General features: G+C 49.4%; 2 protein-coding genes across 11 annotated transcripts in view; one reads left to right on the top strand and one right to left on the bottom strand.

Moving 5' to 3' along the window:
• SH3TC1 (SH3 domain and tetratricopeptide repeats 1) overlaps positions 1-9,214 on the bottom strand; it is a 40,262-nt gene extending 31,048 nt beyond the window's left edge. Inside the window, exon 1 of one of the 3 annotated variants that reach the window (XM_081207601.1) lies at positions 8,660-9,214. The gene's annotated coding sequence lies outside the window, so the exon portion shown is untranslated. Of the gene's footprint in view, positions 1-3,349; positions 3,441-6,108; positions 6,296-8,659 lie in introns of those variants that run through there. The other 2 variants (XM_081207603.1, XM_081207602.1) reach the window with 2 other exon arrangements.
• A 9,684-nt stretch (positions 9,215-18,898) lies between these two features.
• Positions 18,899-26,076, top strand: part of ABLIM2 (actin binding LIM protein family member 2) — a 64,186-nt gene continuing 57,008 nt past the window's right edge. For 7 of the 8 annotated variants that reach the window (XM_081207754.1, XM_081207747.1, XM_081207748.1 and 4 more), the window contains exons 1-2: positions 18,900-18,996; positions 24,605-24,748. In XM_081207754.1, coding sequence (XP_081063880.1) covers positions 18,981-18,996; positions 24,605-24,748 — 160 coding nt within the window. In that variant the 5' untranslated portion in view covers positions 18,900-18,980. Of the gene's footprint in view, positions 18,997-24,604; positions 24,749-26,076 lie in introns of all 8 variants that reach the window. The other variant, XM_081207752.1, reaches the window with a different exon arrangement.

Genomic DNA, 26,076 nt, shown 5'->3' on the forward strand with positions numbered 1-26,076 from the left:
AAGCACCCCCAGAAAAGAAATAATTGAGCAAGTAGTGGGCATGGAAAGAGTGGCAGAAAGTGACGATTGATCCCCACCCCCCGCCACCAAAAAAACCCTCACCAAAACAAATAGTATGAAGCCCCATTTCCCCCAACTTATTGGATTAACCCTGCATTAGGTAAACCTATATTTTCAGGGGGAAAGCATAAAGATTTGCGTTTGAGGGGAACATAAGATGGGCTATGCAAATTAAATGCGAATACAAACCGTAAACTCCAGTGCAGCCAAAGCCTAACAGTGCAAGTTAGCCCCATTGAGTTCAACTGTATTCAATTACAAGCATTTATTTACAGGACTGCAGTCTGTTTCTTGCCCTTAGGCCCAATGAAATCAATGTGAAAAGAATGTCAGGTCTATCTTTTTTCGTTGATTTCAGTGGGCATTGTGTGCAAAAAAGCATACACACACTATACCTTGAAATCACATTTGTGTTACCCTTTTCCTCCTCACTGACCTCTCACAGAGATATAATTCCCATAAATCCTTTACAAACTAAAGCACCCAGAATTCTTTGAGGAAAATATGCTTCACATGTATAATAATAATAATAATAATAATAATAATAATAATAATAATAATAATAATAATAATGATGATGATGTCACCCATCTAATTGGATTGCCCCAGCTACTCTGGGCATCTCCCAACAAAATATTAAAACACACACAAAAGACCTCAACAGAAATCATAGTGTTTGCATAGTTTCTGACGACCTGGAAGCTGTCTGCGGACAAATGCCGTCTCCCTCTGCCAGTAAAGCGAGATGAGCTCCGCAACCCCAGAGTCGTCCGTGACTGGACCTAATAGTCAGGGGTCCCATTACCATTACAAACCAGGGGTCAGCAACCTTTTCCAGCAGGGGGCCGGTCCACTGTGCCCCAGACCTTGTGGGGGGCTGGACTATACTGTATATTGAAGGGGGGGAATGAAAGAATTTCTATGCCCCACAAATAACCCCGAGATGCATTTTAAATAAAAGGACACATTCTACTCATGTAAAAACACAGATTCCTGGACTGTCCGCAGGCCGGATTTAGAAGGCAACTGAGCTGGATCCGGCCCCTGGGCCTTAGTTTGCCTACCCATGCTCTAAACCCATATTAGGAAGATGTATATCCCCTTTATGTTTAAGATCACAAGCTGTAGGTGATATTCCGTTCTCATTCTCCTCAGGATCCAGGTCCAGCTATCACTTGGCTCTTTCTACATAAATACAAATACTCAAAACATGTCCAACTACAATCCCTTTTGGATAGTTTGATGCATTTAGGTTTCTTTTGAAAGGAAGCTGAGATATGCATGACATATGAGTGGGGGAAAGAGAACATTTCCTTTTATTGTTTTCTTCAGGGCCAGCACAGCTTCCTGCTTCACTGTGTCTGCATGGTCAGCTGAATACGCAGCGGATTTTCAGATGCAGCCATCTGAAACACCCTCGTGCAGTGCAGTGGTTAGAGCAGGGGTAGGCAACCTAGGGCCCGGGGGCTGGATGTGGCCCAGTCGCCTTCTCAATCCAGCCCGTGGACGGTCCGGGAATCAGTGTGTTTTTACATGAGTAGAATGTGTCCTTTTATTTAAAATGCATCTCTGGGTTATTTGTGGGGCACAGGAATTCATTCATATTCCCCCCCCCCCAAAAAAAAATATCCTCACAGAACTCTAGCCCAATGGGTGCCATTAATTTGATTTTGAATTTATTTTAGAATGATTTTAGAATGCTGTGTTACTTTGATTGTTGTTAGCCGCTCTCAGCCTGGCTTCGGCTGGGGAGGGCAGGATATAAACAAATTATTATTATTATTATTAATTATTATTATTATTATTATTATTATTATTATTATTATTATTCTCTGTTCATCTATTTACTGGTTGTCCTTTTAGTGAGAGTCATTATTTATGTATTTAATTTAATTGTTTTATTATGATATAACCCATCCTGGGACCTTGAGTGAAGAACAGGTAATAAACATTTCTTCTTTTTTTTAATCTGCAAAGGTTTGAGATTCTGAATGTGCAAGGTGGGGACTGGGGGAGAATTAAGTGTGCCTGGAACCAATGACCCTCTGGCAGCCTCCAACACCTCACTTCCTGCACCACCAGTCCTCCGGTTCCTTCAGCAAACCTACTGGACCAAGATTTATGGGTCAAGGCTGCCCGCTATGCTTCAGCATCAATCTGAATGCTATCTGCTAAGCACAAAGGCTGATTCCGATTCACCATGCATGCTCTATAACAGGGGTGCCAGATTTGATGAAGTGAACATGCTTGAGGGCCGGATTGAAGTTGCTGAGCTTTTTTATGCTGCCACAGGGGCTGGATTTAATCGAACAGTGGGCCGGATTAGGCCCCCTAAACAGGCTTTGGACATGCCTGCTCTATAAACATCTGAGGAAGCCACTGTGAAAACTGAAGCAGGGCAGTCTTCCTTCTGGGTTAGTAAATGAGGAACACGTTTGTTTCTGACTCTGCCAACTGCTAGCATGCAACCCACAAGATTCCCCCCCCCAAGGAAAATGCACCTTAAAAATGTTTGCCCACCCCTGCCTTACTGTGTTCTGAAAAAAGAAAAATAGGTCTGACATAAGATGGCATGTCTATATGTTACAAGAAAAAACTCTCACTCAATATAGTGTAATTTAATTACTGGTGGGTAGGGAAATAACTTATGGCATAAAACATTTATTTCCCCTCTGTCTGAATCCATTTTTTTAAATGAAAAGGGGAAGATGTACTACACCTTTCAGTACTGAAGCTGAAGGATGTGCAGTCAGATACAATAATGTTTATTGTACAACAATGTCCATTCAAAGCATGTTAATAGAATGCATATGAAATCAGTACCAAACTGTTTCTCACCAATCTAGATCTCCCTTCATACAAGCTGCATTTATAATAATAATAATAATTTTTTATTTATACCCCACCCTCCCCAGCCAAGACCGGGCTCAGGGCAGCTAACAACCAATAATAAAAACAAGTTGATTAAAATACAATTTAAAATATTAAGATACAACATTAAAACATTAGGGTGTAGCCTATTCACAGGAGGAGAAAGGAAAAAGAAAGAGAGGGAGGGAATCAAACTGATTTTAAGCCAAAGGCTAGGCGGAACAACTCTGTCTTCCAGGCCCTGTGGAAAGAAATCAGATCCCGCAGGGCCCTGGTCTCCTGAGACAGAGTGTTCCACCAGGCCAGAGCCAGTGCTGAAAAGGCCCTGGCTCTGGTTGAGGCAAATCTGACTTCCTTCGGGCCCAGGACCTCTAGGGCGTTGCTATTTATGGACCTTTAGGTCCTCTGTGGGGCATACCAGGAGAGGCGGTCCCCTAGGTACGCGGGTCCTAGGCCGTGAAGGAAGATTTGCTCCATCTGGAAGGCCATGCAAGTATCCATATGAAAAATAGAGATCATAGACACACCAACATCTTGTCTAGTTGTCCCTTAAAACTGTGGGATTCATCCAGCCTCATATACGGTAACCAACATGTTTAACTCTACTTGATGCATGAAGGGGTTAAGACCATAGAGTAAGCTGTCCTGTCAGGCTTAGCTAGGTCACACGCCCTCACCGTGGGAGGACAGGTAACTTAACTCTTTGTTCTCTTCCATTTTCTCTCTTCAGCCATGTCACCCTACCCTGCTCTAAGATCAGACCACATGGCTTTAGCAAGTCATCTTAGTGTTTCTATACAAAAATTTTAGAAACTCTTACAACTTTTTAAAACGATGTTGTACTGCCTGCTTTTTTCTTGCTGCTGCATGGAAAAGCACATCAATCTGACCTCTGAAAAAAAATTCAGTAAACCATTTTTAACTTAACGAACCCATGGTCTCTTTTTATATTAAGGGAAGTGAGAAACTTAGGAGAGGAAATTTTAAAGGTCTAACAGCATATATTTCCAGGATTTTACTTTACTGCATGTTTTGTGATTTTAAATACATCTTCTATGGCTCTCTCACCACAGAAATCTTGCAGGCAATAACTCTGGCGTCATCTAGCAACTCACCTCTTTATGGTAGTTTTAAGGAACTGCTCCAAGTGGCTACCATTGCACCATAGATTCTTAAAGACTTCCCCATGTAGCAGTTACAAACCAAGCAGCACACTGGAAGCAAAATAATCTGAATCCATCTGCAATGCTCCCTACCGCAAACCCTAAAAGCAGTGAATGACATCAGCCCTTCTATTGATCCATACTATATTAATCCGTATTATATTAATCCAGTCATGCTGGTTCAAGCATATATCTGGAAATAAGTCCCATTCCAATCTTAAATTCAGATGCACTTTCATAATTCACATCCAAAATAAGATTAAAAAATTGGACCCATTTAAGCCATATGTTTTGACGAAACTCACAAGTAGGACATGTAGACAATAGCCCTCCTGCTTCTTGTTCCCAGGTGATAGTCAGAGAGAGGCAGCCATCTCAGGTGAGAGGTGCTACAGAGCGGCAGCTAAAGAGTATTGGGGGAGGGAGCGCTATATGACATGGGCCCTCCCTGCTATGCTGCCCTCAAGCGCAGTGAAAGATGCTGTCCTATTCCCACTGTCAAAGAAATTCTGTGTACACACTATACTTTTAAAGCACAATATCCCCCCCCCAAAAAAAAACCCCACATCCTGGGCACTGTGAGGTAAACTCTAAGCCAGGGGTCCCCAAACGAAGGCCCGTGGGCCAGATAAGGCCCGAGGGACTCGTTTATCCGGCCTGCAGTGACCCCTGCTGCCTGCTCGGTTTTACCAGTGCTGCACTGTGCGGCTTCCCACTTCTGGGTCGGAGGAGCACCAGAAATAGCTTATGCGTAAGTGTTATTTGCACACGCGCGTTATTTCCGGTGCACATCCGAGTCGGAGGAGGGCCGTGCACATGTGCACAAGCTATTTCTGGTGCTCCTCCAACCCGGAAGTGTGCCAGAAATAGGGTGTGCGCACGCATGTGGGCACACGCTCCCCCACCCTCCGTGCAATTGGCGCTGGAGACACTGGCCCGAGGTGTGGTAAGTTTGCTGACCCCTGCTCTAAGCAACCCTTAACAAACTGGCTGGCATCTTGCCTGTTGTCTCAGCCAGCAAGATGTCTTGAGGCAGTTCTCCTCATCACTTCCAAACTACTCGCCTCCTCCTGGCGTGCTCTGGTCCAGGGGGTCACGAAGAGTTGGACACGACTAAATGACTAAACAACAACAACCAGCTGATTATTAGCAAGAGAATACATGGTGTTCAAATCCAGAAAAAGCCAGCTAACGCTGGAGCAGCTCAACAGGAAGAAGCACCAAACACATCATATATGCCCCCGACTTGTTTCCTTGCCAGCTTTCTATCTTCACATCTTGTGTTAAGGGGTTTTGTTTGTTTGTTTGTTTGTTTGTTTAATTGTGAAAGGAGGAACACTTTAATCTAAAGGCTAAAAAGCAGTTGATGTGCAATTACCATATTTTACTCACTTGGCTTTTCCCTGCGGCTGAAGCCTTAGAGCAATTATAACATCTTATAAAGAATATGAAATCAAACATTAATTATCAGCTCTGAAATTATCTCAGAAGAGGACCCAATGACCCTGACACAGACTGAACTTACTCCTCCAAAAAAATCTAAAAATACAAAATAAAATTATTTAAAAACAAAAACATGAATATTTCCCTAGCAGAGAAAGAGTAAATAATGTGCACCTCAGTTTAAAACCAAACTACAAGAGTAACAGCATGAAGTTAAATTATCAATTACCAAACATACATACATACACACACATAATAAGAAAACATTGCCCCTCTTGACTTCATAAATGTAGGGATAATTAAAAATAGCTAATTCATAGTCGCAGAAATATTAGTTTAACTCCCACCCCAATGATACCCTATTTTATTTCTTCATTTTTAGGGCCTTGCAGGGCAATCCTTGCTCAGAAGTAAACCCTAGTGAATTTGGTGGGGCTTATTCCCAGGTAAATGGGGTTAGGATTAAAGCCTTAGTTCCAAAGAAAAATATTAACTAAGTGCTTTGTCCTTGTATATCTGGCACCTAACGCAGAGAAAAGCTTGAGTCACAGAGAGCGATGGAGACACTCACCTGACAGGGGAGGCAAAGCAAAGCAATCCAGCTGTGAGAAGGCCAATAATGGGAGGCTTCAGCCAGTAAATTGGGCAGGTGGATGAATTTAAAGGGTAAGGCAGGCTCCACACGACAGTATTCCCTGTTCTGGAACCTTCAGTCTTTCCCTTGGCCATCACTCATGTTCTTTATATGCAGGAAAGATTGTACAGTGTTCATCTCTGCTAACCATTGCTGCGTTGAAAGGGAATCTACTGATTTCAAGCAAAGCTCTGAGGTACAAATCTTCATGTGGGAACATGAGGATGCTTTGTGGCCACTGTGGCTGGAGTGTTAAAGAAGCCCAGGAGAGGAAGCAAGACACAGACCCTGTTTCATTTGGGAAATTCCAGATAACTAAATCAACATAGGGGCCCCAAATGGAGTGGAGTTGCAGAAGGAAGTGGGAAACAGAGTAAGCAGTGGGTTGGAAAGCAGATATGTGAGAGGATCAAGGCCAAAACAGCTGGAGAAGGCCTCTAAGCATGTCAGTGGATGGTCACAGGAGCCGGGCATCTGGGAGTGTGGGGGACAGAAGGCAGAGGACCAAGATCCAGAAGCAGACTGAATTCCAGTTATTGGCCTGAACTAATTAGCTAAATTTTAACTGCAGGTGTCTGGCAAAATGTTATTAGATGGAACATATATGTGCCATTGTTGGTGTCCTATGTGCATTGTAGCTTTGGAGTGTACGAAGGCAGTCAAAGTAAATGTCCTTAAAACAAAGCAAACAAAAAACCTGCAGTGGGTGGGGGACTGGAATACGGCTACCAGCTTTTTGTTTTACTGGCCTGAACCGTATGTGTTTAATCACAATCTGAACAGTAACTGAGCTGGTGAAAATGTGGCAGCCTTAGGTTCACTTACTGCTTATGACCATAATCCAAGATGGGGAGAGAAAGACGCCCATCTGCAGAAGTCAAGTGTCTCCACAAAGCTGTAGTCCAAACTGTATTTTACAGTCATAAAAATTAAGAGGTCGTGGTGAGAACTTGGTCGGAGAATTTGAGGGAGGTAACAGCATGTCCACTGGATACACTTTCCCTTTAAGCAGCTGCTGTGGGCTGTTTGAAAGCTCCAGAAATATTTTGTTCCTGTTATTTTAAATATTTCTAAGCCATCTTTCAAGGCAAAAAGCTCTCCTAAGGCATCTCACATAAAAATATAGACTTGCAATGCAAAACTTCAATAGAATACCATAATTTTAGAATAGAATACCAACCATTTTAAACACTATTTAAACCCAGCAGTAAGACAGCTACTAATAATCCAGAACTTGCGAGAATGAAACTAAAAAAAGGATGACCTCATACCTCTCTGAATTGTTATCACTGAATGCCTTAAAGCATTCAGTGATAACAATTCACTGGATGTCTCTTGGTGTTTTCCAGAACAAATAAATGTTATGGTGTTAATAGTCCCTCAGAGGATCATTATGAATAGCTCATGACAGTTATTTTCCAGATCTGGGAGGAGGAATGTTTTTTCATTGTCTTCAAAGACAGCTGGCTATTTCTGCCACATGGCATTCTTCAGGACCATAAATCAAAGTATAGCCACTCCTGTACACGGTTCGGAACAAATTTCTGATCACTAAGGATTTTAAAGTACAATGGGATTATTATAAACTGGTTGACAAACATGGCCATAATAAAGCAATGTCTACAAAGGTCAAAGGAATATCTCAAGACTGCTCATTGCCAGCCCAATATTTGGTCCGTATTCACAATTCCAGCAAGGAAATAGAATCTAAATAATGCAGCTTGTGATGCAGATTTACATGTCAAACCTACACATTCACTCGTTTACTCTATCACCAGCTTGACAGAAAATGCAACAGTCACATTTTAGTTTCTGATCCCAACACAAAGCAACAAGCATTCAAACTAGATATAGGTATGTCTATCCAAGAGAACTCTATAGGATAATCCACACGGTCATTTCCTGTGCATTTAATTAATGGATTAAAATCCCGCTTTCATCCCCACAACAGCCCTGTGAGGTAGGCTAGGTTTAGAGGCGATGTCTGGCCCATGGTCACCCAGTGAGCTTCATGGGCGAGTACGGGGACTAGAACCCTGGTCTGCCAAGCCCTAGCCCAACACTCTGCCAACTGCACCACACTACTACAATGTGCAGAGCAGGGGGAGAAAACTTCAGGCTAGAGGAATCTGATTTGGCTTTCATGTCCATCAGCTAGAACCAGGTGCAAAATAGTCGTTGGAACAGGTAGACAGATGCAAGGGACAGGGTCCCGCTGAGCCCAGGAATTAGCGATCAGCCCAGAACCAAGTTCACAAGGCCACTATTATCTCCCCACCCCAGCGACTTAGCGTAGGGAACAACAGAAAAGGTTTTGTTCCTCCTGAGTGAGATGATTCAGACACCAAGTTCTTAATAAAGCACCCAGAAACTTGCTTAAAATAGCCTTTCAGCATAGTCATTGTACAAATTTAGGAATATATATTACGCCTAAGAGCTCAAAATCTTTTTAGAAATGGATTGGGTGAGTGAACATACTGAAACTTACTTCTGATAAGGCAGAGATGCTATCTATTAGCGGTTCTGACAATCTGGGTGAGGATATCGCTGTGCTCTGGGAACGGTTACACTTCTGATGAAGTGCCAGGTGTGCATCTACAGGTATGGCACCGGAGGGTCTTCCCTGGATGTGCTGGTGGAATTGGCAGAAACACAGAGTGCCTTTTGGAGGCTGTGGCCAGTTGCTGGTGGAAACCACAGGAGGGGGGCGAGTGTCCTCGTGGTCGAATCCTGCTTGGTTTGCCACAGGCAACTGTTCAGTCACTGTGCGAACAGGGTGCTTGGCCCATGGGCCTGATCCAGCAGGCTCTCCTTATGTTCTTATGCAGCTTTTCCTATAGAAGTTGGGCCTCCACCCTCCTCTAGACTAGATTCCCACAACGCTCTCTACATGGGAACACTTTTTGAAACAGTCTGGAAACTTCAACATGTGCAAAATGGGCCTGCTAGTCTGCTTGTCTGGCCCTGGAATATAACAGCATATATAACATGGATCCCGTTCCATATGCACAGGATGTACAGAAGCAAAGTTTGATAATTTTAGACTCTGGAGGTGTTAGAGGGTAATATGCAGGGCCTCTTCTAGAGTTTTGTATGTCCTTGAACCCCCTTCTACTTGTGGCCATGGGCCTATAAAGGTTCAAATATACAAATATGTGAGGTAGTGGAGAATGCTGAACATATTTGAGGGAAAGGTGGAATAACAACTGTCGAAAGCCATTGTCCACCACAACAGGTATCAAGTCATCAAGATGTTAAATAGATAATATTCCCAGTGTTCTGCTCCGCTCTGTCCCTACTGTCACACTTAAGTGTAACCAAAAGAAGCCAGGATGTGAGGGACAGAGGACTCAGCTACATTGGCAAAGAAAAGGCGCTTTATGCGTTCTTTATGCATTCTAACACTGTGACACCAGATGGCGCTGTGGAGTTCCATTTTTGCTAACCCGATTTCTCATACAAAGTTTGCAGTGTGTTTAACCAAAACGCTTCTTTAATCCAGCCGGAGACTTGCTTTGGTCAACTGCCTCATTCTGCAGATTTTAGTTGCCACGAAAGAACAGCAAATTGTTAGTTATTTAATGCATTGCTGTTATATTTCTTCTGCCAGAGAGCAGGAGGAATTTTCTGCCTCAGGTACCAAAATGAATCAACCAGCCCTGAGTGAGTAATGTGTACTTTGACATAGGGATGGAATATCCACTGTTCCAGCTCAGGCAGCAAAGCATATTGGACTGAACGTATTGGAGAAGGCTTGGTGAGGAATCAGCATTATATCCCCTTGCATGTCCAAAATGAGACTTGATTTACCCAGATCATACGTTTCCGTGACCTGGAGGCTCTTCCCTTTGAGACGCACAAGCATTCTCAACATCAGAGCTTCCCAAACTGTGTGTCACAACGTGTACGTGTGTTGGCTGCAGTGTGTAGGTGTGTTGTGCGAACGCTCCCTGCTCTCCTCTGGGGTCTGGAAAGTGCTTTGCCAGTAAAACCGAATTAATGTGTCACGAAATGATGCATGTCTAAAAAGTGTGTCGCCAACATGAAAAGTTTGGAAAGCAAAGGTGTTTATCAGTTACCCCAGGTCAACTAAGCTTTGTGCCATCCCAGATAAAGCCAGTGGACAGACTCCCCCCCCCCCCACCATGGCATTATATCTGGCCTAGTGCTTCCTTTTTGACAAAGATATTTCACATTTCAATAACTGTCCATATAAATGGTAGGCTCTTCTTCCTGGGCGTTTTTGAAGCTGAGGTTGGCTGGCCATCTATCATGGATGCTTTACAGTGGTACCTCAGGTTACATATGCTTCAGGTTACAGACTCCGCTGACCCAGAAATAGTGCTTCAGGTTAAGAACTTTGCTTCAGGATGAGAACAGAAATCGTGCTCCGGTGGCGCGGCAGCAGCGGGAGGCCCCATTAGCTAAAGTGGTGCTTCAGGTTAAGAACAGTTTCAGGATAAGTACGGACCTCCGGAACGAATTAAGTGCTTAACCCGAGGTGCCGCTGTAGTTGAGATTCCAGCCTTGGAGGGGGTTTGGCTAGATCGGGGGTCGGCAACCTGAGGCTCCAGAGCCGCATGCGGCTCTTTAAAGCCTTTGCTGCGGCTCCGGGGCGGAGGCGCGGGGCGGAGGCGAGGGGCGGGGGCGAGGGGAGGGCGCGAGGGAAGGAGGCGAGGGGCGGGGGCGAGGGGAGGGCGCGAGGGGAGGGCGCGAGGGAAGGAGGCGAGGGGCGGAGGCGAGGGGCGAGGGCGAGGGGAGGGCGCGAGGGGCGGGGGCGAGGGGAGGGCGCGAGGGGAGGAGGCGGAGGAGTTAGTTGCCTGAAGCCACTGTTCAAAACTGGTCACTGTTTTGAAGGGGAGTGAAGAACACACACTCAAAAAAGGTAACTTGCTAATTTAATGTTTATTATGTTTACTGATTTGTGCTTTGTGACTGTTTGAGGTGGGTTTTTTTTCTTGAGAGGCTGGGCGGCGCGAAGAGAGGGAGGCTTGTGGTAGTGTCGGGGCTTATCTCTAGCAAAGTAAGTCCTCGCTATTTGGTCACATGCGCAGCATTCTCCTTGTGGGGTTTAGGTGGTGTGATGGCCTGGGATTCCGATTCGGAGGATGAAACAGAGGAATCCCAGCCTGCACAGGAGTCCCCGCCTCCAGGGCCGGCTGAACTGGGGCAAGGCCTAGAGGCTGAAGAGCCTGCACCTGTGGCAGTGCAGCAGGAGCTGGCCCCAGGTGAAGTCCTCCTGGCCCCAGAGGGGCCTGATGACTCAGTGGCCACAGGTGAGCCTCCTCCAGGGCCCAGTAACCCTTCGGCCTCTCCTGATCTGCAGAGGCTTAGGGCAGAGAGGCGAAGGGAACTAGTTGCCCCCAGGAGGAGTGCTCGCCTTAAGGCCAGAGTAGGCGGGGCTCCTGGGGGTCGGGACCGCCCCTGACCTTAGAAGAGGATAAAAGCCCACTCATCCCGGCCCCAGGTTGCGGGAGCAACGTCGTTGTTGGCTTCGGACCTTCCTGTGATCCTGATCCTTGCTCGGCCTCCTGTTCCTGACTAACCGGTACTCCTGTTCCCTGCTCGGCTTCCTGTTCCTGACTATCCAGTACTCCTGTTCCCTGCTCAGCCTCCTGTTCCTGACCATCCGGTGTTCCTGTTACCTGCTCAGCCTTCTGTTCCAGCGTTCCTGTTCCCTGCCCGTCTCTCTGCATCGGACCTCGCCCCGCTTCGTGTGGACTCTGCTACACTCACGGTACCTTACCCCCGGGACCAGCACAGTTTGCTCCCGCCACACCCGCACTCCCCCTTCGTAGGGGTGCGTTCGGGAAGAGCCAGAGGCCATGGAGGACCAGGCGGCTGCACTGGTGACTTTGGCCCAGGAGAACCAGGCCTTGACTCACACCGTGCAGCAGCTCAGTGACGCGGTCGTGGCACTTCAGCAACGCTTAGAAGCCCTACCGGCTCCTGGGGCCGACGCCCCGACTCCTGGCAAGTACCCAGTGGCTTTGCCTGAGAAATTTGATGGAGCCCCGGCCAGCTTTCCTATGTTCCTGGCCCAGGCCAAGCTATATATTCAGGGGCCAGCCCGGAACTTTCCTGACGACCGCACCAAGGTGCACTTTTTGATTAGTTTGTTAAAGGACCAGGCGGCCAAGTGGGCGTTGCCGCTACTCAGGCAAGACTCCCCCTTGCTGGCAGACTATACGGGGTTTTGCAATCGTTTGGAGGCCGCGTTCGGCAACCCCCAGAAAGGGAGTCAAGCCAACCGGGCGATTCGGCGGTTGAGACAGGGCAAGTCCACGGTGGCCGCATACACCACAGAATTCCGGCTGCTGGCACAGGACTTGACCTGGAACGACTCGGCTCTCCGGGACCAGTATCTCGAGGGGCTTTCAGATGAGATACTGGACCAGCTGGCCACGATGGAACGCCCCACCACGCTAGACACCCTTATCCAATGGAGTCTACAGATTGACGATCGGCTAGAGGACCGGCGTCAGGCTCGGGACCGCCGGCACCTCCAGTTCTTGGCCCCAGTGTCGACCAGCAGCCCCACGGGCCCAGCTAAGTCATTGGAGGAACCTATGCAGCTTGGGGCAGTGCGGCCACGCCTCTCCCCCGCAGAGAAGTCGCGGCGTCGGGAGGGGAATCTTTGTCTCTATTGTGGCGGAAGCGGACACTATGCAAGGTCCTGTCCTGAGAAACGCCAGCCGCAGGGAAACCACCAAACCCCAGTAGCTGATGGCCCTGGCTACCGGGGGTCCCAAACAGCACAGAATGGGGCCGCACCAATTGAATTACAACACCTTATGGTTCCGGTATATCTATACCCTCCAGGAGGGCCATGGATTCTTACCCATGCGCTGGTGGATTCGGGCGCAACCCGCTCTTATATGGACGCTGCTTTTGCTGCCCAGCATCGGGTGCCACTGCGGAACAAGCCAGAACCGGTGCAGGTGGAGGCAATCGACGGACGGCCCCTGCGTTCGGGTGCCGTCACTCAGGAGACCCAGCCCCTGGTCCTGTGCCTCCAGCAGCACTGTGAGATGCGAACTCTGGATATTGCCTCCATGCCCCGGTTCCCCCTGGTGCTTGGAATGGACTGGCTGGAGGCTCACAATGTGCGGATTGACTGGGTCAAACGGACTGTACACTTCCCAGACCCCAGTTCTCCTGCTGAGACTGAGATGCTAGCAGCTGCGCCCACTGAGGAGGTTGCTGCAACGCTCCCCGCTGAATACCGGGACTATCACGACGTGTTTGAGGAACGGGGGGCAGACCAGCTGCCGCCGCATCGGTCCTTTGACTGTGGCATAGACCTCCAGCCCGGAGCGCCTCTACCGGTGAGTCGCTTATACTCGTTAACCGAGCCAGAGCGCGAGGCTTTACAGGACTTCTTGCGCAAGAACCTGGAGCGTGGGTTCATTAGGCCTTCTACCTCGCCCACTGCTGCACCAGTGCTCTTTGTTAAAAAGAAATGTGGGGAGCTCCGCCTTTGCCATGATTACCGGGCCCTGAACAAAATCACCATCCCGGACCGGTACCCTTTGCCCCTTATTTCGGAGTTACTGGAGCGGGTGCAAGGGGCGCAGGTGTTCACCAAGCTAGACCTCCGGGGTGCCTACAATTTGATTCGGATCCGCGCCGGGGATGAGTGGAAGACCGCATTTGGGACCCGGTACGGACAGTTCGAATACCTGGTTATGCCCTTTGGTTTGTGCAACGCGCCTGCTGTGTTCCAACGGTACATCAACCACGTGTTCCAGGACTTGTTAGACAAGTACGTGGTGGTGTACTTGGATGACATTCTGGTTTACTCCCGTGACCCGGCGTGCCACGAAGGCCATGTCCGGACCGTGCTGCAGCGCTTGCGCGAGCATCGTCTGTATGCAAAGCTCAGCAAGTGCGAGTTTCATCAGCGGTCAGTGGACTTCCTGGGTCACCGACTCTCACCAGGTGGGGTGCAGATGGATCCTGGGAAGGTGGCAGCGGTTCGAGAATGGGCGGCACCTCGGAACCGCAAGGACCTACAGCGTTTCCTGGGGTTCGCCAACTATTACCGAACCTTCATTGCGGACTATGCTCACCGCACCACCCCGTTGACCCGACTACTGCGCCCCAAGACGCCGTTTTCCTGGGACAAGGAGGCGGAGGAGGCGTTTCAAGGGTTGAAGGCCTGTTTTCAGAGAGCGCCAATCTTGCAACATCCGGATCCTTCTCGACCCTTTGTGGTAGAGACTGACGCCTCCAGTACGGCTCTCGGTGCCGTCTTGTCTCAGCAGCACGGACCGGAAGCGCCACTTTTACCCTGCGCCTTCTATTCCCGCCAGCTCCTCCCAGCGGAGCGTAACTATACTGTGTGGGAGCGGGAACTACTGGCCATCAAGGTAGCCTTTGAGGTCTGGCGCCACCATCTTGAGGGGGCACGACATCCGGTGGAGGTGAGAACCGAACACCGGAACCTGGAGTACCTCCAGACCACCCGCAAGCTGAACCAAAGACAGATCCGGTGGGCGTTGTTCTTTTCCCGGTTCCAGTTTCGGATCCGCTACATCCCTAGCTCTCAGAATCAGAAGGCGGATGCTCTGTCCCGGAAACCTGAAGACAACGCAGACACGGTACAGCAAGCAGAACCCACCACGATTCCACCTCCGGCTGCATTCCTGGCCACCCAGGAGGCGCAGCCACTGCAGGTTCGGGTGCGGGAACAGCAGCGGGTCGACGCTTGGGCCCAGGATCGTCTCCGGGAGCTGGCTGAAGGGTCCAGTCCACAATATCCGGGGCTGGTCCTGCATCAGGGCCTGCTGCTGCACCACGGTCGTCTGTACGTCCCGCCAGGGCCACTACAGCTGGAGGTTCTCCGGATGGCCCATGATGCCCCAGCAGCGGGGCACTTTGGACGGTATCGGACCACCCATTTGGTCAGTCGGGAGTTTTGGTGGCCCCGCCTGAAGGCTGACGTGGCTCGCTACGTTGCTGGTTGTGATGTCTGCCGTCGCGCCAAGGGTCCTACCGGGCGACCCCCCGGCCTACTTCAGCCATTGCCAGTTCCACCGCGCCCTTGGCACACGGTTTCGTTGGACTTTGTAGTGGAATTACCCTCGTCTCGTGGCTGTACCTGCCTTCTGGTTTTCTCCGACCATTTCACCAAGATGGTACACTGCGCTCCCTGTCCATCTGTACCCACAGCCAAGGAAACTGCGCAGCTGTACCTTCAGCATGTCTTCCGCCTGCATGGACTACCTGAGCGCGTGGTGTCCGACCGGGGCGTTCAGTTCACATCCCGGTTCTGGCGAGCATTACACCAGACCCTCGGGACAGAGGTCTGCCTCTCGTCAGCCTACCACCCACAGACCGATGGCCAGACGGAACGGGCGAACGCGGTGCTAGAGCAGTACCTCCGGTGTTACTGCAGCTACCAGCAGGATGACTGGGTCGACCACCTGGCATTGGCGGAGTTCGCCTATAACAACGCGGTGAATGCGTCCACCCAGCAGACCCCGTTCCAGGCCAGCTATGGTTATCATCCACGGCTGTTTCCAGAGGTGCTGCCGGCATCCGCGGTCCCGGCAGTGACGGAGTGGCTTCAAGAGCTCCAGTCCCAGCAACAGCTTTTGGTGGAGCAACTGCACCAGGCCAAGGAAGCGTACAAAGCCCAGGCCGACCGCCACCGCCAGGTGGGGCCGGAACTTCGTGTCGGTGACCTGGTTTGGCTCTCCACTCGCCATCTCCACCCCTCTCGACCTTCGCGGAAGTTGGACGCCCGCTTCACCAGCCCGTTCCCTATCGTGGACCAAGTCTCTCCTGTGGCATTCCGTCTCCGGTTACCCGCAACCCTGAAGGTTCACCCGGTCTTCCACAGGTCCCTTTTGAGTCCTGCGGCCCCACCCGACGAGTTCCACCCGAACCGTCCCCAACCGCAGCCAGTGTTGGTTCGGGGAGAGCCTGAGTACGAGGTGGAACGCATCCTGGACTCCCGATACCGCAGGGGAAAGCTACAGTATCTCATTGACTGGAAGGGGTACGGACCGGAGGACCGTTCCTGGGAATCAGCGGCCAACGTCCACGCACCTGCCTGCCTCCGAGAGTTCCATGCGACGTACCCCGGCAAGCCGGGTCCGGACCCTCGGTTGAGGGGGGGGCCTGGGAGGGGGGATGGTGTGATGGCCTGGGATTCCGATTCGGAGGATGAAACAGAGGAATCCCAGCCTGCACAGGAGTCCCCGCCTCCAGGGCCGGCTGAACTGGGGCAAGGCCTAGAGGCTGAAGAGCCTGCACCTGTGGCAGTGCAGCAGGAGCTGGCTCCAGGTGAAGTCCTCCTGGCCCCAGAGGGGCCTGATGACTCAGTGGCCACAGGTGAGCCTCCTCCAGGGCCCAGTAACCCTTCGGCCTCTCCTGATCTGCAGAGGCTTAGGGCAGAGAGGCGAAGGGAACTGGTTGCCCCCAGGAGGAGTGCTCGCCTTAAGGCCAGAGTAGGCGGGGCTCCTGGGGGTCGGGACCGCCCCTGACCTTAGAAGAGGATAAAAGCCCACTCATCCCGGCCCCAGGTTGCGGGAGCAACGTCGTTGTTGGCTTCGGACCTTCCTGTGATCCTGATCCTTGCTCGGCCTCCTGTTCCTGACTAACCGGTACTCCTGTTCCCTGCTCGGCCTCCTGTTCCCGACCATCCGGTGTTCCTGTTACCTGCTCAGCCTTCTGTTCCAGCGTTCCTGTTCCCCGCCCGTCTCTCTGCATCGGACCTCGCCCCGCTTCGTGTGGACTCTGCTACACTCACGGTACCTTACCCCCGGGACCAGCATAGGTGGCTTCGGAGCTCCAACACTTGCTTTGCCGGCTGCTTTCAAAAGCGTCGGAATCAGCTGTGCTGTTGCTGGGTAACCGGATCGTCCCAGCAGCCATCTTATCTGCCCATGTGGTCTTCTGAGGCAGCCGCCATCTTACTATAGGAAATTCCACGTGGGAGTTAGTTGCCTGAAGCCCCTTTTTAAACTTAAGCAGGGGAAAGTTTGGTGAATAGCTAACACTTTCCTTGGGGAACGTTATGCAACAGCTTATTGCTGGTCTTTGTCGTCCCGCCTTTGTAAGCAGGCTGCATTGAAAGGGGGCATATACACTGGTCACTGTTTTGAAGGGGAGTGAAGAACACACACTCAAAAAAAGGTAACTTGTTAATTTAATGTTTATTTCTATGAGGAGGAGTAATTCTGAGGGGTCAAACAAAGAAATAATAAAAAGTGTCAAAAATGGTATTTTTATAATGACGAATGCCTCATTATTATATATTATTTACATCAGGCATTGATTATGATTTATGGTACACTGGGGCCCTGATTAATTTTCTATGGCATTTTGGGGCATTGGTTATTGGGCATAGCAAGTTGCGGTCGCGTGGAATTTGTGCTTTGTGACCGTTTGAAGTGGGTTTTTTTTCTTGGGAGGCTGGGCGGCGCGAAGAGAGGGATTATTTTTATAATGACGAGGATGACATTGGGCCCTCATTATTAATTATTATTTACATCAGGCACTGATTATGATTTATGGTTCACTGGGGCCCTGGTTAATTTTCTTTGGCATTTTGTGGCATTGATTATGCAGTCGCGGTCGCGTGGAATTCGACGTGGAGTTAGTTGCCTGAAGCCCCTTTTTAGTTGCTTGAAGCCCCTTTTTAAACTTAAGCAGGGGAAAGTTTGGTGAAAGTTTGGTGAATTGCTGCCAAGGAGTGTGGTGGAGTCTCCTTCTTTGGAGGTCTTTAAGCAGAGGCTTGACAACCATATCTCAGGAGTGCTCTGATGGTGTTTCCTGCTTGGCAGGGGGTTGGACTCGATGGCCCTTGTGGTCTCTTCCACATATGTATGTGAGCAGGTCTTCTCCAACATGAACTATATTAAAAACAAACACCGATCACGCCTCACAGATGACAGCTTGCAAGCCTGTGTGAAAATGAAGGTGACGTCTTACAGCCCTGATGTGCAGACACTGAGCACTGAGGTTCAGGAGCAAAAGTCCCATTAACCTGGTTACCTGGTTGTAAATTAAATATTTTAATTAGCTATTAATTTGTCCTTTTTTCTTGAGACTGACAGCTGACTGCACGATCCTGTATATATAGCATTAAGAAACAATATATGCAGTGTTATATTTGTTTTAAATGTTGCAATGTTTTTGCGGCTCCCAGTTGTTGTTGTTTTTTCGGAAACGGGTCCAAGTGGCTCTTTTTGTCTTAAAGGTTGCAGACCCCTGGGCTAGATGATCCTGGGGGTCAACTCTACAATGTAGGAGTGGAGGAGGAACTGGGCTTGGCGCCCCAAAGCAACCGTCCAGGAAAGAGCGCCCGGCCCAAGGAAACCGCCCCGTGCTCCTCCTCGACACGAGGAATGAAGGGGCGGCGGGGGGGGCGGGGGGGCGGCCCAACTGCAGCAGCTTCGGGAATCCTTTGGCTGTCACGTTTCGCGGCGTGGCGAGGTCTTCTCCGCGCGGCCAAAAGCGGGCGCCGGATCGACGACTGCAGCTTTCCCGGCGACATGTCGCCGCAGCAGCCCCGGGCGCTTGGCTCCTCCGGCCCCGGCGGGCTGTAGGCGCTCCGGAGGGCGGCGGCGGCGGCAAAGCGGGGGCGGCCGAGAGCGGCGCGCCCGTCCCGGAGCCTCCGCCCCGCACGCCCCGCCTTCCGCGCCGGGCCTGCCCAGCCGCGGGGAGGAGGAGGCAGGAGGCCGGCGCCTCGTCCCGCCGCAGGAGAGCCTCGGCCGGAGCCTGGCCCGCCGCGCCACAGGTGCCTGCCTGCCGGGGGATGCGGCTGCGGCAGCAACCCAGCGGGGAAGAGGCGCGCCATGAGCACCGGCACAGGTAGGCGCAGGGCTCTGGAGCGGGAAGAGGGCAGCTTGCCGTGGCCGCCGGAGGAAAGCGCCGTCGCCGCGGCGCCCCAGTCACGTCAGAATGCGGCGGGCGGGCGGGCGGGCTTGGGGAGCGAGGCGGCGGAGCATCCTCCGCGGGCGCCCGGGCAGGGGCGAGGCGGGCGGGCGGGCAGGGTCGCTCCGGGGCTGCAGGCGAGGCGCGCCCGCTCGGCGCATTTCGGGGCCGCTTGGCGCCTTCGCTCTCCGCCTGCCCCCCCCCCCCGACCAGCCCCGGCCAGGCTCCCCGGCTTCAGGGCGGGGCCGCCGCGGTGGCTTTGCTGCAGAGCGCGCCGCTCGTGTGGCGCGGGGAAGGCGGAGGATGCGCCTGGTCTGCCCTGCCGCTCGGCTCTCGGTCAGGCGGCTCTCAACATTTGCTGCATTTGCCTGGCTGCTTCGGGTGCCTCTGGGAGGAAAAGCGGATTCTCGATTTTCATGGAAATGAGGGTATCTGCTCGCCAGCGTGAGCGGCGGAAGGCAGTGCTGGCGAAGATGCTCGAGGCTGCTACCTGGGGCCCCCACAAAAAGGAGTCAGGCACTCTTAACTGCTTCCACCCTGCTCCATTTCTCGGGAATTGAGGTCATGTGTTCACTCAAATTCTTACAAATGACATTGCTGATAAAACATGGCATTTCGTGTCCTCCCATTTTGGGGGAATACCCCGCCCCTGACTTTTGAGTCCAATTTTTAAAAATAATAATAAATTATTTCCATCTCACACATCTGACTGGGTTGCCCCAGACAGACTTCCAACAAATTATAAGACCACAGTAAAACATCACACATTAAAAACTATACAGGGCTGCTTTCAGATGTCTATGGAAAGTCATCTGCAGTACAGTAATCGTTGATCTCCTTGATGGGAGGGTGTTCCACAGGGCAGGCGCCACCACCGAGAAGGCCCTCTGCCTGGTTCCTTTGGATCTCATTTCTTGCAGTGAGGGAACTGCCAGAAGGCCCTTAGAGATGGAGCTCAGTATCAGGGCTGAACAACGGGGGTGGAGATGCTCCTTCAGGTATACTGGGCCAAGGCCATTTAGGGATTTAAAGGTCAGCCTTGTGTACAATGGCACAGTGTGGGTTGACAGCACCTGGGCCGGGGCAAGTTTTGTGCATGGCCGGGGCAAGGGCACATGCCGGTGGGGTGCACAAACGGTGAACAGAGCCCTCTCCCAACCAGCTCCTTGCCCGCTGCCTCCTCCCACCTCCAACCCACCTGCCGCCACATCTCAGCTGCCAGGGCTGCATGGTTGTCATGGGGGTGCGCCCCCTCAAAATGCGCCCCCTCAAAAATGTGCGCTTCGGGCCGTGGGTCCCCCTTGCCTCCCCCACGCTACGCCTCTGCTTGTGTGAACTTGCCGTTGCTTCACCTGGCAGAGAAGTGAAGCAGGCGGCAAAATCCCACCTTTCTGAATGGTTTTGCCTGTCTTTCCTGGTGGTATTGTTGCGATTCCCTGATCTGCACCCGTGGCACCATTTCAAAAAGCTTTAAATTATGCAGATCAGATATTTGGGAGAAGAAGCAGTATAGTCTGCAGCCTTTCTTAACCTGTGGGTCCCCAGATGTTGTTGAATTACAACTCCCATCACCCTTAGCTAGCAAGGCCAGAGCTGAGGGATGATGGAAGTTGTAGTCCAACAACATCAGGTTGACCCACAGGTTGAGAACCGCTGGAAGCAGGTAGGGTGTTGGACTTGGACCAGGGAGACGTAGGCCCAGATCCTTGTCACAAAGTTTACTGGATAACCTCTGGCCAGTTTCTGGTTCTCAGTCTAAACAACTTGTGAGAGGGCTGCTCCAAGATCCTTAGAAGAAAGGTGGGACAACAATCTGATAGAGGGCTAAATTCAACTCTTAGCTTCCTCCTAGCTTCCATGACTTATCCGCTTGTATCTTGCTCCCGTAGCATCGTTCCTCCTTGCTGTTTCTTAAGTTTATTTAATTTTCTGCTTTGTTTTTATGTTAAAGTGCATGTCTGCTAATAAAAAACAAATAAAAACAAAATAATAAGTGAGTATTCACATGTGTTGGCCTACTAGTGTGCCTTTCACTCTTCATTTGCAGTGGGAATGGGCATGGAGGAGCATAGTGGGGAAAGTAGTGTTTATGTTGCATGCCATGTGTGGAACATTCACTTCTTTCTTGCTGATAGCAGAAGATTCAGCATCACTAAAAGACCCTCATGTGCCAAGAGCAGTGCTGACTACTTAAAATTAGGTGCTGATAGCAGTGATAGCACCAACACAGTTCAGTACCTTCATGGTTTATTTAACAAATGCCACATTTCACTGCTTGTTCACTTCTAAGGAAACACACTTAAGATCCAGCTGGCAGATTTTGAACTGGAATGCCACAATTATCTGTATCTGGTTTATAATATAGCACTAAAATAAGAGCGGTAAAATAAGAGAAAGTAGACATTTACACATCAAGGGGTATATTTGTGTCTCCCAATGCAAGCAGCCACATTTGACATCTACATTAGCAGGAACAGAAGTTATGTTTATCTAGGAGTTTCCTATTGGCCAAGAGCATAACTTTGCATCACCGACCAAGTGTTTGTGGATGAATGAATTCCCTCAAATAGAGAACAGCCTGTATTTTTGAAATTGGAAACCTTGAATAAAATGTGGAACTATTTTCTAGGTCATTTATATGCTCATCTCCTATCTTTTACCGTTTGGCTCTCAAGAGTTTGCTATTTGTGTTATACAATACTTGGATTTGAAATCCATTTATAAATAGTAAATACTGGAAATGATGGAGCCAAAATTTGGGCGTTAGATGTAATCCTACATAGCTTTCATGCCGCGCGAGGCACTGGGTCTTGTTCAGCTGGAGGGTGGGAGCTCTTTAAAGAAGCCAAAGATGCCACACGCTGTATCGGCCTGGGGGTGCAGCTTGCTGCTCTCTCTGTGAGATGTGGGGCAGAGCACAATGGTGGCTTCACACAGCAGTATATTGGAGGTGAAACTGCTGCTGCTGTCCCTCTGCTTCCAGCAGCCCGATACTGAAAGTGGAGCTGGTAGCAGAGGGAAGCCGCCGGGTGAAGCCGCCATCTTGGTCTGCCCCTCATAGCAGTCCTGGGTGGTGTATCAATACACCCCCCAGGCCTAATCTCAACCAACAAAAAGAGAACCAGAAGGTCAAAGGGAGTAATTTGCACTTCACGGGGAAAACATTTTTTTCTCAACCACTTAATAGATATTTCTGGAAAAAATGGATAGCGTGTAAGAGTTCAGATCTAAAGTGATTGGGTCCAGGTTGCTCAAAGAGATCTTGATGTCTAAGTGTTGATCCTCTACTTCAGTGATTTATTGCTGCGGTCCATGGTAAAGTGGCTTGCAAGCTTCATTCAGGTGAAAAATACAATTAAAAACCATACAGCATCTAGCAGAGCACATTACAATTGTTCCAGCAGGCAGAAAAATGCCCCCTATAGCATCTGAGACGTGATTTGTTGCAATGAGAGTGAGGCTCCTCTATGTTGCAGCACTTTGTGGAATTCCCTTCTTCGCAAGAGGGCTTGCTTAGTTCAGCCAAATTGTTCACTTCTCTTGGAGACAGGGGTGATGCCACTCCATTTATTTTTCATTCTGCCTGTTTCATTTTCTCACTGCTTGGAATGGTCAGGAGCTTTTTGTTACCTTGAGTTTTGATGTGAAAAAAGTTTTCAAAAAGCATGCAATCATTGTCCACAGAGTTAAGGCACTGCAAATTGTTCACTGGACCAAACTGCGGTGATTCCAGGGGTCTTCCAGGGCACCAAGATGCAGGACACAGCCCACGTGTGAAGAACACTCTGGATGATATTCTTGGCCCTTGTAGCTAGCATGGGTTGATCCAAAATTCTTATCCCATGGTTATATCAAATGATTGATTTACTGCGCAACCACATTTCGATTTGCTCTCCTTCAAGCATAGACCAGAAGGGAAGTTTCACCTAGGGGTGTGTGATCACCCTCCAGCATATCCCCAGAGTTCAGCCACACTGGTCAGCCCACCAGACACAACAGGAGCCAGTCTCCTTAGGCAGATGGGGAGACCCACTCATGACATCTTTCCCCTTGACACACTGCACATGCTGGCATTGGTGGAAAGAGCTAGGAATACTTGCAAACAAAGTACTGTCCGTCAACACCGGGGTCAGCAAACTTTTTCAGCAGGGGGCCGGACCATATTTTGAAAAAAGAAAATGATGCAAGTGCACCACGAGCCCCGGTGGCTGCTTACCTGTGTCTTGCGAGCAGCAGGGGCTGGCGGCGGTGGCAGTGAGGTGATGAGCGGCGTGCGAAAGGGCTCTGGAGAGGGGGCTGCTTAAAATGGTGCCCGCTCGAGCACTGCTGCTGCTGCTGCTGGCACCAACAAAGCCCAGCCCCCTTCCTCCTCTAGGCAGGGCGGGGAGAAGCCAGGAGGAGGGAGGGAGGGAGGAGGCGCCGCCGCCGTGTGAGGGAGAGGGAAAGAACGCGCACGCTGGTGATCCACACGGCGATTCCTGGACCGTCCGTGGGCCGGATCCAGAAGGCAATTGGACCTGATCCGGCCCGTGGGCCTTACTTTGCCTACCCATGGTCAACACCATAAGCATCGTTTTGGCTGTGCAACACAATAGGAAGGCATGATAAGCAACACAACGCAGCTCTGTTTCAGTGGCGTAATCAGAAATTTTTTTTGGGTGGGGTGCAAAAGTGCATATTTCTAGGTGGGGCTGTTGTGTGCCACATATTAAGATCTCTGAAAGGAAAATAACAGTATGTTTTAATGACAGGAGTCCAGCAAATGAGGGGGTAAGTGGGGAGCAAGCTCCTTTGGGGGGGGGAGCATCTGCCTCCCCTGGCACCATCCATGCTCAGTTTGTGTTCATAAAGGTGTTCATAATATGGGACAGACTTAAATTAAGGTCAGAAGTATTCCCTTAATATCATTTAATAATGAAAAATAGCTTAGGAAATTTATCTGAATGTGGCCTGCAGTTCTGATAATCCTATTTTAGAAAAGAATAAAAGTCAGGGTAAAGTCTTTCCTTCTCACTTTCAAAAGAAACTTCCTTAAATAAAACAAGATATCTATAATTACAAACAGCTAGAAAAAAATCCAGAACCACTTTCCATAATACTTCCATTGATCATAAATACACAGATTAATAAATTAATTAATACAAAATTTAAAAATAGAATAAACATGAGATCATTTGGTCTGTTGCTGCACACAAATGTCTAATAAATAACAATTCATTGTACTCATCAAATGGATCTGTACTCTGAAGAGTGTTGATCCCGTATAAATGCGGACAATACTGGTATGTTGTTGGGATCTGATTTTTCTATATACCGTAAGCACTGAAGTCGCACCAAATGGTGTAAAATTGATCTTTTTTTATTTGCTTCCTAAATACTCACACTTGAAGTCATTAATTTCTCTGGTATTGTACTTGATTGTATGTGCTGATATTTAATCTAGGATCAGGTTTGCATGCTGCAGTGACGTCACACCACTTTCACATTGGGGCGTGCTCGTTAAAGTTTGCATTGTCCTAACGGGCAGACCCTTTCTTTCTTGCAGCTTCTCAGCCACAGGCTGTGCACAGCCACTTGGAAAAGCCTTCTGGTGCTGCAATCCTCTGCAATAATTGTGGAAATCCATGCAAAGGAGAGGTGCTAAGAGTACAAAAGAAGTATTTCCATATTAAATGTTTTGTTTGCAAAGGTAGGAATTTACTTTTCATATTGTCTGCTATGTATGGGCATGGAAACGTAAAGAGGTGTAAAAATCATTGAGACAGGCAGAGAAATGCACATGCAGTTCTCTTCTGGTATGCTGTAATCCTAGAATAACTTTGCTTGTCTAAAAAGGCACTTTCAGATATTAGGCAAAATGCAGTGCTTTTTCTGTGATGGGAGACATCAGTATGCAATACCAGCACCTCTTTTTGTTGTTGTCCATGGCAGCCATTTTGTGCTGGCACCCATGGCACTTTTATCAAGATTAGAGAACTGGCACTTCATTTTGTTTTATTTACAATGATGGCAACAAACTGCACACTGGACAAATGCATACACCAGAGCAAACAAAAGAGAAGATAAAAAGAAGTGGAGCAGATTGAGAAGATCTGTGATGAAGGTCTACCACTTTTGTAAAAAAAATCTAATTAACATCTCAAGCTTTGAAGAGTAGGAAAGTGGTCCTCTAAGATAAATGTTTAACCTTTTCCTTACTTGTGCTTCCCCCTGTCTAGCCTCCCTGCCCCTGCAGAGTGGTACTTCTGCCTGATTGACTGCTGCGTCACAACTTAATGGTTCCAGCTATGGAATCTTTGCAGTCAAGGCCTTGATTCACTCACAGCCCCAGCTTGGCCTTGATACATGGTTCAGCTTATTTGTTGTAGCAAACAGCCATTTTCCTGCGCAGTTCCACGGCTGGTGTCCCTCCCAGACAGAGGTTTTCAGCTCCTGAATATCGCCACGTAGGGCCTCCTCTCATCATTGGCACCATTCCCTCACAACCCTTTGATCCAGTAGCCAGCAGCAGTAGGCACTGGTCATAGCATCACATCTTCCAGGTGGGCCCCTGTGCCCAACTTGGTAAGAGTGGGAGTTGGCCTTCCATATACAGAAGGACAAATCACAGTTGGCACATGATAATAACAGCAGGGCTGGGCAACTTAGAACACTCCAGATATTGCTGGAGTTTCAACTCCTGTTTGCTCTGGCCAGCTTGGCCAATGGTCAGGATTGATGGGAGTTGTAGTCCAACAGTATGTGGAGGGTCACAGGCTTCTGTCTTAACTTCTAATAAGTTAGTCTCCATGGAATTTGTATGCCGGCTCAATTTGTATTTTTGTGTGGAATGGGAAAGATGCTAATTTTAATTAGTTTGTTTTAAAAAATGTCTATGGTACGTAGTAATGTTTTAAAATCCATATTGTTGCTCTGTTAGGTGTAATGTTCTGTTGAGACTGTGGCAGCTGAGGAGAGGGGAAGAATTTGATTCATGCCAACAGTTGCCATAAAGATACACCCTCATTTAACAGTGGT

Source organism: Podarcis bocagei, assembly GCF_964188305.1.
Source record: "Podarcis bocagei genome assembly, chromosome: 9".
Classification (NCBI taxonomy): domain Eukaryota; kingdom Metazoa; phylum Chordata; class Lepidosauria; order Squamata; family Lacertidae; genus Podarcis; species Podarcis bocagei.